At 43.9% G+C, this 12,965-nt stretch overlaps 1 protein-coding gene and 1 long non-coding RNA gene across 19 annotated transcripts in view; one reads left to right on the top strand and one right to left on the bottom strand.

The window, feature by feature from the left end:
* Positions 1 to 12,965, bottom strand: part of MAGI2 (membrane associated guanylate kinase, WW and PDZ domain containing 2) — a 1,417,815-nt gene that overhangs the window by 353,339 nt on the left and 1,051,511 nt on the right. For all 18 annotated transcript variants that reach the window (XR_013215731.1, XM_077264697.1, XM_077264691.1 and 15 more), the window contains one exon: positions 6,743 to 6,800. Coding sequence is in view for 17 of the 18 variants with exons in the window: in XM_077264697.1 (XP_077120812.1) it covers positions 6,743 to 6,800 (58 nt within the window). In the remaining variant the exon portion in view is untranslated. The remainder of the gene's footprint in view (positions 1 to 6,742; positions 6,801 to 12,965) is intronic.
* Positions 11,646 to 12,607, top strand: LOC143775925 (uncharacterized). The gene is made up of 2 exons (XR_013215732.1): positions 11,646 to 12,146; positions 12,418 to 12,607. It is a non-coding gene; the product is annotated as an uncharacterized LOC143775925 (long non-coding RNA).

Genomic DNA, 12,965 nt, shown 5'->3' with positions numbered 1-12,965 from the left:
CTTCGGGAATCCGATACGGCTTCTGATTCACACTCACATGTGGTTCAGTCAGGATTTCATGCTCCACAAGCTGCGTACAACCTGGTAGCTCCATAAACAGGTCCTGGATCTGCTGAAGCAGCTCATGGCACTGTTGTTTCTCGGCCGGTGACCGTGTCTCTGCCACTGTGACATCCTTAACCCTGGCTTCAGGACTGGCACCAAGGTATGCAGCCTCCCCCAGTTCACGGTCTCGCCACGGTTTGAACAGGTTGATGTGGTACACTTGGTACGGCTTTCTTCTTCCTGGCTGGTGGACCTTGTAGTTGACGTCACTCAACTTCTTGACCACATCGTAAGGCCCTTGCCACTTGGCCAGGAATTTACTCTCCATGGCAGGAATCAATACCAACACGCGGTCTCCAGGGCTAAACTGTCTCAGCCTCGCGGCTCGGTTATAGACCCTGGCCTGGGCTTCCTGTGCCTGAAGGAGGCTCTCCTTCACAATCAGCATGACCCTTGAGGTCCAGTCGTGCATTTGGGCCACACGCTCGATAACGTTCCGGTGGGGTGTAACATCTCCCATATCCCATAGAGGACTGAGGAACTTCCCTGATAGAGAACAACAGGTACAGCTGTAGTTAATCCCAGTCTCATCCATCCCTCTCCATGACCTTCTTAAGCATGGACTTCAACGTCTTGTTGAATCTCTCCACAAGGTCTTCCATCTGCAGATGGTACACCAAAGTGCAGTGTTGTGTAACCTGGAGAGCTTTAAACAACTCTCTCATCACTTTGGACATAAACGGTGTGCCTTGGTCCATCAGTATCTCCTTTTGCAGATCCATCAGAGAAAATGTATGGACTAACTCTCGGGCTATGCTCCTGGGGAAAGAGTTTTAACAGGGTACCGCCTGTGGGTACCGTGTTGCATAGTCCATCACCACTACAATGTATTAGTGCCCTCTGGTGGACTTATCCAGGGGCCCCACAAGGTCCATGGCAATCCTGGAGAGACGGGGGCTGTAAGATGGCAAGTACGGCAGGACTGGCAGTAATCTCCCTGTGACACCCAGTCCAGTAGAACCTCCTAAGGACCCACTCTTGTGTTTTGTCTACTCCCATATGTCCACCCAAGATATGGGGATGGGCCAGGTCTAAAACCCTACAGCTATAGGGACCCAGTACTAACAACTGCTGTACAACTTCCTCCCTCAGCTTAGTGACCAGATAAAGCAGCTCTCCATTTAATACAAAATGTGGAAACCTGGTGTCTCTTGGGCAATCCCATTTATCATGGTCACATTTTCCAATGCTCCTTTTAGGTTAAGATCCCGCATTTGAGCAGTCCCAAAATTTCCACCAGGCACCCCCCGTTCAGGAATCTCAGCCTCATTGGTCACCGTCTCATCTTCATCACCAGCCAGGACACACAAGGGGAATTCATCTACCTCCAACTGCGATGGAGTTCCCTCAGGGTAGGACTGGCTTCTGTAAGGGACACTTGGTATCCCGACTTCCCCCACAAGTCCCAGAACAGGCTAAAGTCCAGCCCTATTATCACCGGGTGTGGCAAGTCCTTAACCACCCCGACCTCATGCGACTCAACCCCATAGTTAGTTTTTATAGTCACTCTGACAGCGGGATAGTCCTTGGCGTCCAAGTGGATACAGCGGATGCCAACGTATTTCCCTGGTGTGGCCCTTATCAGGGTTCCCGAGCTCACTGAGTCTGACACTAGTACTGCGTTTAAGGTCACAGGACAAGACTGCAGCCCTCTCCGGGCTGATAGTCCAAACTGCAGGCAGAATATGTATAGTAGGAGCAGCGCTTCCCTAGGCTGCAATCCATCTCTTCGGGGGACGGGGGACAAGGAACAACTAGTGGCTAAATGTCCTAGACTGCAACATAGCCAGCAAAACAAGTCTCTCCCCGTAGCCTTTGACAACTCCTCAGGGACCCCATGGGACCTAGGACACCCCAGTGGAGGCTCTACTACCCCTATTTTAAGACTCAAGTTCCTGCTGGGTACCCCAGTATGGGGATGCACCACCCCATGGTTTACTTAGGAAGTTCTCGACCACCTGGAACCGTTCCACTAGGCCCTCCAGTTTGTCTGCATTTTGGGGATCTCCCTGAGCAACCCAGGTCTGCACTGGCTTAGGAAGGGAGTGCATGAATTTGTTCATGATAACCCGCTCGACAATCTGGGCTGGAGTAGAAGATTCTGGCTGTAACCACTTTTACAAAAGATGCAACAGATCAAACATTTGGGATCGAGGTGGTTTGTCCCGACAATAGGCCCAGTGGTGCATCATTTGTGTTCTTATGGACAGTCACTTCTGTACATGCAAAAATGTCAGTTTTTAGTTTGGCATACTCCTGCCCATCCTGCAACACCAAATCATAACAGGCCTTCTGGGGCTCACCAGTCAAATAGGGGGCCAGAACCACCGCCCACTGCTCTGGCAGTAGCTTCTCACGCTCCGCTACCTCGAACACAGTCAAAAATGCCTCCACATCATCATCCGGGGTCATTTATTGCATCGCTTGTCTTACTGTCTTCCGGATGTATGTGTCGTCACCTGGACTTGGGTGAGGGGCTGTCGGCCTTCCACGAACCGCCTCTGCCAGTAATACAATCTGCTGCTGGTGTTGCTGATGCTGCTGCATTTGTTCTATAAGCAACTTACTGGTCTCCTGTTGCACCATCTGTTGATGCTGTAATTACTGCTAATGTTGTAGCTGCTATTGCTGCTGTGCTCGTACTAGATGTTTGAGCAGGTCCTCCATTTTGCCTGATATCTATGCTAGTTTGTGGCCACCACACATGTTTGCTGGGAAACTGCCCGCACTTCTAACTCCACCTGTGTTGGAGCGGCTCACTCGGCTGGACACAGAGTTATAACCGGAGCAATGTATCTTTAAGAAAATGCTTGGTTTATTGTAGACAGCATAAATCAAGCTTGGAAAAGTAAACCCAGCCCTCTGGACAAAACAGCAAACCAAAGAAACAAAAACTGACTGATCACATGATCTTGACATCACACAGGTCCTGTCAGGACTTTGCAGGTGGGGATACAGTAGATCCTCTAACACCCGCTCTATGGATGTCCACTAAAACCAGCCCATAACATAACTTTAATTTAATCCTTCCAACACGTAGTGTGCTGGAGGAATCTACTCTGGCTTTACATCACTGACGCCATCATTTACAGTGACACGTATCTCCCCTGCATCACTTCACCAGTGACTCTGTCACAATACATAGAATGCATAAATACAAACATGTACAAAAGCAGACTATATATAAAAATTGCAGGTGTTTTCCACCTCATAAAATTAGGTAAAATAGATTGTTCTTGAGTAATACAAAATAAGATGCCTAAAAAGGCGATTAAAATGATGTTTTCACATATTTTCACATTCTTGTCAGGCGTTACTGTAATGTAGGTAATTGGATTTGACTTTGCTTTTCATGGATTGATTAGTTTTCCTCTCTTATTTTTCTAAGAGGTCTATGACTTACTTTTAACATATTAAATACTTTCTAATTATCATGCTGCTGAAAATAATTAATCTCCGCTGTCAAACAGGTCATTGATGCCTCAATACTTCAACTGGACAAAATGTTAATTACTTAAGTTTTTCCTCACAAAACTGTGTTTGGTCTCTGGACTTTTGCTGATAGTAAGGTGATATGGGACTGACATTGCTCAGTAGCAGTGGATTATAGTTTGCTGGGTATGTTATGAGCACCTTACATGAACAAATAGGCAAAAATGCCAAACCAGACCTAAAGTATTCAGCGCATGCAAGCAATAATGATTTTCTTTACAAAGCACCATAATATACCACAGCAGTTTACTATTCAGGGGGGACATGTACAAATAATGTCAGATATTAGAGACTAATGCATAATAAAACTATTTAAACAAGAGGAGTGATGGCTCTGTTCTCAGGAGCTTACAATCTATAGGAACTAGGAAAGAAACATATAAGAAATCAAAGATAAACACAGTTTCAATAGTTCTCATCTTACAGAAAGCTGGCAGCAGAGGCGAATCAAGGGGTGCAGGTGGGGCATCTGCCCCAGGCGCAGCCGGCAGGGGGGCGCCATTGGGCCGCCTAATGTGGCAGTCCGAGGTTTCACCCCTGGCAGCTGCATTTTGCCACCTCCCAGACAGGGAGTTGGCCGTTCTTTGAGTCGGCTGTTAAGCTGACAGTTGACTCAGAGAAGGTGCAGCTCACCAGCTCACAGTGATCAATTATACTCACATCTTTACAATCTGTGGTAATTGCTCCAGTGCAGCTGAAGGCATCGAAGAGTCAAGGTACCTTCACACTAAGCGATGCTGCAGCGATATCGACAACGATGCCGATCGCTGCAGCGTCGCTGTGTGGTCGCTGGAGAGCTGTCACACAGACAGCTCTCCAGCGACCAACGATGCCGAAGTCCCCGGGTAACCAGGGTAAACATCGGGTTCCTAAGCGCAGGGCCGCGCTTAGTAACCCGATGTTTACCCTGGTTACCAGTGTAAATGTAAAAAAACAAACACTACATACTTACATTCGCGTCCCCCGGCGTCCGCTTCCCTGCACTGTGTAAGCGCCGGCAGTAGCAGGGCACAGCGGTGACGTCACCGCTGTGCTTTGCTTTCCGGCCGGCACTGACACATTCAGTGCAGGAAGCTCTGAGCAGCAGCGCGGACGCCGGGGGACGTGACAGACCTCAGAGGGTGAGTATGTACTGTTTTTTTTTTACTTTTACAATGGTAACCAGGGTAAATATCGGGTTACTAAGCGCGGCCCTGCGCTTAGTAACCCGATATTTACCCTGGTTACCATTGTAAAACATCGCTGGCATTGTTGCTTTTGCTGTCAAACACAACGATACACGCCGATCTGACGACCAAATAAAGTTCTGAACTTTCAGCAACGAACAGCGATATCACAGCAGGATCCTGATCGCTGCTGCGTGTCAAACACAACGATATCGCTATCCAGGACGCTGCAACGTCACGGATCGCTGTCGTTATCGCTGCAAAGTCGTTTAGTGTGAAGGTACCTTTAGTGTATCGGGTGAGGAGAGATTTAGTGGGGAAGGATTTACTGTGTGAGGGGAGGGGTGGGGAAGATTTAGTGTAACGGGGGGAAGATTTGAAGACACAAGTTTGCAAAGCAAGGAAGGGATAGATGCAGACAATATGGGGAGCAGGAGAAATTTGAAGACACAGTATGATGAGCAAGGGGAGAGATGGGGGAATGTAGGAGGAAACAGTATGGGGGATGGATGCAGACAGTATGGCGAGTGGGGGAAATGGGTGCAGACATAATATGGTGAGTGCGGAGGGTGGGTATGAACACATTATGAGGAGCAAGTGGAGGAATGGTCAGTTTAACGGGGAAGGGAGATTTAGTGGGGGGATTTAATGTGTGAGGGGAGGGGGTGGAATGGATTTAGTGGGGTGGTTGAGGGGTGGGGGAGATTTAGTGTAACTGGTAGAGAAGATTTGAGGACAAGTTTTGGGAGAAAGGAAGGGACAGGTGCAGACAATATGTGGGAGAAATTTGAAGACAGTATGATGTGCAAGGGGGAAGATGGGGCATTTATGAGGAAACCGCATTGGGGGATGGGTGCAGACACATTATGGTGAGTGGGAAGGCTATGTGAAGGGTTGGAGAGATTTATTATAGTGGGGGAAGATTTGAGGACACAAGTTTAGGGAGCGAGAAAGGGACAGGTGTAGACAATCCTTACAGCATGCGCATTGTACTGTCTGGATTCTGGTTTGTTTCTAGTGAGAGAAGGGGTCATGTCACTGCAATTAGGTAATTTGCATATATGTGGTCATGTGCCGACTAGATGTGTCCTAGGCCTCACTCAATACAAGTGAATTGAGACTGAACGAGCAAGTCTAGTTGGAATGTGGCTGGAAATATGCAAATCACAAACTTGAGGTCACATAATGGCCACTCTCATCGTGCATACCTGAAAATCCTGACAGATTGCAATGTGCACATTGTAAAGATTCAGAAGTCTGAAGTTTCAGATTGACAGTAAACTTTCACCAGAAGACCAAACAACCCCTTTAAGTTGGATAAATCTTGGTCAGCAGGAACAAATAAATAACAAAGAGCACTTTAGGATAGGTTCATGTGGTATAGTGTGGTGTAATTTTCAACTAGTCTTTTTAAGCCCAAACCAAGATTGGATCAAAAAGGTAGCAAAGGTATGAACAAAAGAAAAGGCTCAATTTTTTAGGAATTAGTGTAACATATGCTAATTAGTGATGAGCAAGTATACTCGTTGCTCAGGTTTTCCCGAGCACGCTCAGGTGGTAGCCGAATATTTGTGACTGCTTGGATATTTAGTTTTCCTTGCCGCAGCTGCATGATTTGCGGCTACTAGACAGCTTGATTACATGTGGGGATTCCCTAGCAACCAGGCAATCCCCACATGTACTCAGGCTGGCTAATAGCTGTAATTCATGCAGCTGCGTCAACAAAAACTAAATCTCCGAGCAGTCACAAATACTCAGAGATCACCTGAGAGTGCTCTGGAAAACCCGAGCAACAAGTATACTCGCTCATCACTAATGCTAATGAAAAATATAAAAAATGCATCAGTTGTTTATTCTGCAAACACTGATTGGCTTTTCAAGAACCAACAGACACGTCTACAAAGCAGAAACATCCTCCTAACGCAACTGCCTATCACACCTAGAGTAAATGAGAAGTGAAATACAAGTTGTTAACTCACTCAACATAGTATGTGCCGTAGATAGGATCATCAATTTTCTCCCAGCCATAGGGAAGCTCTGAAAGAAAAACAGAAATCATACAATTATGTAATTGGCAAGATACAGCAGAATAAAAGACCATGTGGGCATACCTCCTAACTTTCATACAATAAAAAAAAACTATGCAGTGCACATTGTGTCCTGTGGCAAAATATTCGGCCACTCCCTTAATCACACCTATTTACCATTTTTTTTATCCTGGCAGGAGTAGAGGTCATAGGTGGCGTTCAGCAGACCGCCCAGGACAGCAAGGCTTAGACACAAATCCAAGACTGTCCCACTGTATTTGGGATGGTAGGGACCTATTGATTTATTTTTCATTCATTCATTTATAGTTGTAATAGCCATAATTTTGTCATTTTTAGATAAGCTTTCCTTTAAGAAGTCTTGTATTTTCTTTTTTTCCGCATGATGAGATGTAGTTTAAGTGCCGTTTTCCCAAACACTTCTGTAACGCCGTGTTCACACACTGTAAATCCTGCATTTTTCTGCTTTGATTTTTTTGTGCTGAAAATCTATTGCATTTAACTGTCCAAGCAAAGTGAATGATTTCATAAAAACTCCTGCCCATTGCCTCAGATAAAAGGGAAAAAAACAAAGAAAAACACAGCAAAAATGCAATAACCAGAGAAGATTGTTATTGTGTAGTGTAGTGTGGACACCTGAAGAAAACATGTAGACAAAAAGCAGCTGAAAAAAATGAAGCATTTATGCTACGTGTGAACACAGCTTCACCATTACATTTTTGTTACATCTCTTTACCATGGAAAAAAAAATTACGCCATTTACTGATAACCATAAATAATCTGTTTCCTGTATTGTATGAGTTACAATTACAGGGATACCATACCAAATTATGCTATTTTCTGGTTTTTAATATAAAAAAAGTGAATTAAAATTGTAATTTTTCATTTTTTTTGTTTTTTTTTTAGTAATTTTATAGGAAGAAAAAAATGTGACTTACTTTAACTCTATAATACAGAGGCATATAAAAGCACTCGTAGATATTTAGATTTTTGTACCAGTACAATGTGCCTGTTATAAAGAGTACATTCAAAAAAATTCTCCTATGCTTTATATTGCAGTCTGTGACTCATTGAAACAGCTGCTGACCGCCATGCAAGAAGTTGGGTGTTCAAATCCAGGAGAAGACCACACTTCAAGAGCAACTAAGAATTAGTTAACAAAATGAAAGTAAGTATACACAGAGCACAGACAGATGCTGCTACCCACCACTTCCCTTCCCAGAGTCAGAGGAACTACAGGAACTACTGAGCAACGAGTTTGTCAGTAACACATGCAGTGAGCTTGGATAGCAAAAGAAGGAGACTTCACAGACACAGAGTGAATGTCAGAACAAAGCCCAGACCTCTAAAGACAGCGGGACACACGTCCTGAAATTGAAACGGTCCTGCCGTATCCGGGACGGTTGGGAGCCAAGATGTGGTTACATACATGTATAACTGTACAGTTAAATTGCACATTATCACCAATCCTCAGAACAAAAGGGCTACAGCCAATTATGTGTACCTGCACATGGGGCAGATTTTAATTGATTTTCCCATACAAAATCTGCATGTTGTATACAGACTGTTATGTATTTTGCTCAATATTTGTCTAGTAATTGAAGAGAAGATCCAGCTCAGAAAGTATTTAAAGATAAAAAATTATTTATTCCAAAAATTATTAAAAATGGAAACACTGCATGTCAAAATCAGCGAAAAACATATTTACAGAGGGACATCCATGAAATAGCTGAACGCGTTTCGAACACTCTCGGTGTTCTTAGTCCACAGCAAGACTTGCTGGGACTAAGAACACCCAGAGTGTTCGAAACCATTGGGTAACCTGGCAAGTGCCAGATGAACAGATCGCCCATGGGCCATATTATCTGCTACACTGTTAACAGTATAGGCATCCTCAAGATGCCTTTAGTGTTAACAGTTGTGACGGATCACAAAGCCATCAGCTAAAGGATGGAGACAGAGGCTGCGGAGGATGAAGAGTCTCGATTAGGTGAGGATAATTTAATTTTTTTACTTTTCGTGGGCTGTGGGGGACCATTATACTATGTAGTGAAACCACCATACTGTATTGGAGCTGTGTGCGCAGCAGAACCATCATACTATATGGTGGGTTGCTGGGAAACCATCATTCTGTATTGGGGCTGAGGGAGATGATAATACTCTGTGGGGTAGCTGTGGTGGACCATCATACTGTATGGTGGGCGGAGGAGATCGATTATATTCTGTGGTGTGGCTGTGAGGGCTCATCATCATGCTGTGTCAGGTGCCTGGAGGGGGAACCAACATATTGTATGGGAGTTGTGGAGGCCACCAATCTATGTGAAGGTCTATGGGGCCATTATACTGTCTGGGGGGCTATGGTGACCATGATACTGTATGGGGGTTTATGGAGGATATTTTACTGTATGGGAGGCTGTGCGGCTAACATACTTTAAGGAGGTCTTTAGTAGACATCATACTGTATATAGAGGTCTGTGGTGCACACCATAATGCATATAGGGGGCTGTGGTAAATACCATACTGTATGGGGGACTGTGGTGACTATATTACTGTGTGGGATGGTACGTGGTGCGGGGCATCATACTTTGTGTGGGGTTTGTGGAGCAATCATAGTGTGTGGGGCCATCATACCATGTAGGGATATCCTATAGTTTGGGACATAATACTCTATGGAGGTCATGCAAGGGGCTTCAGTAGGGCTAAAATAACTAAGTGCTGCAATACATATCCTTTTTAGTTTCTTAAAAAGTTGTGAGTTATGCCCTTCTCTGACTTTGCTTATGTGCCATGATAGGACTTTTCTTATAATGGCGCTGTTATTTCTATGGACGCCCCTGATCAGGAGCATTATTACATTAAAGGGAACCTGTCACCCCCAAAATCGATGGTGAGGTAAGCTCACCAGCATTAGGGGCTTATCTACAGCATTCTGTAATGCTGTAGATAAGCCGCCGATGTTACCTGAAAGATGAGAAAAAGACCTTAGATTATACTCACCCAGGGGCGGTCCCGCTCCAATGGGCGTCTCAGGTCCGGTACAGCACCTCCCATCTTCATTCCATGACGTCCTCTTCTGGCCTTCACACCGTGGCTCCGGCGCAGGCGTACTTTGTCTTCCCTGTTGAGGGCAGAGCCAAGGAATGCAGTGCGCAGGCGCCGGAAAAGTCAGAGAGGCCCAGCGCCTGCGCACTGCAGTACTTTGCTCTGCCTTCAACAGGGCAGACAAAGTACGCCTGCGCCGGAGCCACGGCGTGAAGACCAGAAGAGGACGTCATGGAATGAAGATAGGAGGCGCCAGAGTGGACCTGAGACGCCCATTTGACCAGACCGCAGCGGGACTGCCCCTGGGTGAGTATAATATAACGTCTTTTTCTCATCTTTCAGGTAACATCGGGGGCTTATCTACAGCATTCCAGAATGCTGTAGATAAGCCCCTGATGCCGGTGAGCTTACCTCACCATCGTTTTTGGGGGTGACAGGTTCCTTTTAAAGATGCATTGGAGGTTATTATTATGTGGAGGCTCAATGAGGGATCTTTATCATTATAGGGGAAGCACATGAGGCATTATTATAGGAAAGCACAGGGGGTGTTTTTATTATTATAATGAGGTACATGGTCATTGTAAGGGGTCAAGGAGGAATTATGATGAAGGGACAATACAACTGTATGGTGTTGTATAACCATAAGGAGGCACAGAGGACAATTATTATAAGGAAGAACAGATGAATATTATTTCCATAGGGTGCTGTATAAACTATTACTATATAGGGCAAAAAGGGGTATATTAATGTCTGGCGCCCTGTTAATAGTACTATATGGTTTATTTAGAGGTGGTGGAAAGTGAGGAGAGTGTTAAAAAAACAGTAAGTCAAAGATGTCTCTTTGTATTACATTTTATAGGGACGAATTATGGATAGAAGAAGTTATAGCAGTCTAGGCTGAACCTAAAGGAAAAGTGAAAATTAGGCTGAACCTAAAGGAAAAGTGAAAATTAATGACAACAATTAGCGAGAACATCACTGGTGAGTATCTATACATTATACACATATATGAAAACCAAAAAGAGTTTCCTCAAAACCACCTCAAAGGATATATGACAATTGTATCAAACCTCATAATAGGGAAAGATGAGAAAAACTGAGCATAAGACTGAAAATAAATACGGTAATAACGTTGTATTACATCAATAATAATAATTAATGTACAATAAAGGTGAGGAAGAGATATGGATAAAAACATATAAGGGAAGATGGAATTACCCTTAGATAATAGGTAAAAAAACAACAACCCCACAATTTATGCTCCAGAAGACATTAATAGTGGCCGCTATTTAATGTATTTATGGATATTGCAAATTAATTCATAGGATATTCATCCAATAAAATCTCCCATTTTTCATAATAAGTTTTTGCACAATAAAAAACATTGCTAAAGAATCTCAAGAAATTTTGGACACATCTGATTACATGTGTGTCCACTTTACACATTAGTTCTTTAAACAGTATTTTAGGTGCAAAATACAAGGCAGTTATTTTCAATAGACATGAATGATAGCCACGTCCACATCTTTGATTTCTGAATCGCAAAAATTGGTAAAAAAAAATGTTTTGAGAAACATGACAGACTATACTTACTGAGGGATTACGTTATATGCTGCCCATAGAAGTCTACAGAGAGCAGGGGGAGACAGAGGGAACTCCTAGTGTGTGGCAGGGAGACACAGATGTAGTGTTACAGGCTCTAGAAAATGTTTCATTTCAGCCCAGAGCTTAAATTACATGTACAATACTGCTGTATAATGTCCTCCATGCTACTTCTGACATTATGCAGCAAAGAGTTAGGGTACGTTCACACAGGACTTTTTTGCTGCTTTTTTTTGCTGCTTTTTTTTATGCTAATTTTCAGCTGCTTTTTACAGTACCAGTAAAGCCTATGAGATTTCAGAAATCTCATGCACACACGTTGGTTTTTTGTTTGATCAGTTTTTTCTGCTTTGCTGCTTTTTTTGGACATAGGGCATGTCACTTCTTTCAGCGTTTTTGCTGCGTTTTTGCAGCGTTTTTTCACCCGTTGACTTGAATGGGTGATGAAAAAAACGCTGCAAAAACGCTGAAAAAACGCATGTAGCATTATTTGCTGCGTTTTTTGTGCAGAAAATCATGGCCAGCAGGAAGGGATCTCACAGCCAAGAGCTTAGGGGTGTGGTTAGTGAGGTGTGAAGAGCCATTGTGAGCCATTGCGAGGTGTGAAGAGCCATTGTGAGGTGTCCTGTTTGTGATCTATTGTGAGGGAGTTCCTGGTAGTAAGGTGTGAAGAGCCATTGTGAGCCATTGTGAGGTGTGAAGAGCCATTGTGAGGTGTCCTGATTGTGATCTATTGTGAGGGAGTTCCTGGTAGTGAGGTGAGAAGAGCCATTGTGAGCCATTGTGAGGTGTGAAGAGCCATTGTGAGGTGTCCTGATTGTGATCTATTGTGAGGGAGTTCCTGGTAGTGAGGTGAGAAGAGCCATTGTGAGCCATTGTGAGGTGTGAAGAGCCATTGTGAGGTGTCCTGATTGTGATCTATTGTGAGGGAGTTCCTGTAGTAAGGTGTGAAGAGCCATTGTGAGGTGTCCTAGCAGCTGAAAATTGGCATAAAAAAAGCAGCAAAAATCTGCAGCAAAAATCTGCAGCAAAAAAGTCCTGTGTGAACGTACCCAAAAAACGCACCAAAAACGCACCAAAAAACGCACCTAAATTAGCATAAAAAAAAGCAGCAAAAAAAAGCAGCAAAAAAGTCCTGTGTGAACGTACCCTTAGTGCTGTGCTGTGTAAGGTAGACATCATGGCAGCTAGCCTTCCATCCACAGCAGCTATGCTCAAGGGCAATGGACAATTACAGATGGAGCTCGAGAAGGGAAACTGGTGAAAAATGCATAAAGTCACATAATGGCCAGAAACCATTCCTCAAGTCCACACACAACAAATTCTAAAAAGTCACCTCAGATGACCGGTACGATTTAAACAAGTAATCAGACATTATATCTTTTCTTTCATATTAAAATAGAGAAGCTCCATCCTGAAAATTCTTTACGAAAAAAAATTTAAACATGCACTTATCAGTTATGCAAATTATATAGTTTACATAATGAAAGTATTGGGATTTAATTAATTAATT

The sequence above is a fragment of the Ranitomeya variabilis genome, chromosome 5 (genome assembly GCF_051348905.1).
Source record: "Ranitomeya variabilis isolate aRanVar5 chromosome 5, aRanVar5.hap1, whole genome shotgun sequence".
Classification (NCBI taxonomy): domain Eukaryota; kingdom Metazoa; phylum Chordata; class Amphibia; order Anura; family Dendrobatidae; genus Ranitomeya; species Ranitomeya variabilis.
The sequence above is the reverse complement of the archived record's forward strand: the minus strand, read 5'-3'. Positions and strand labels throughout refer to the sequence as shown.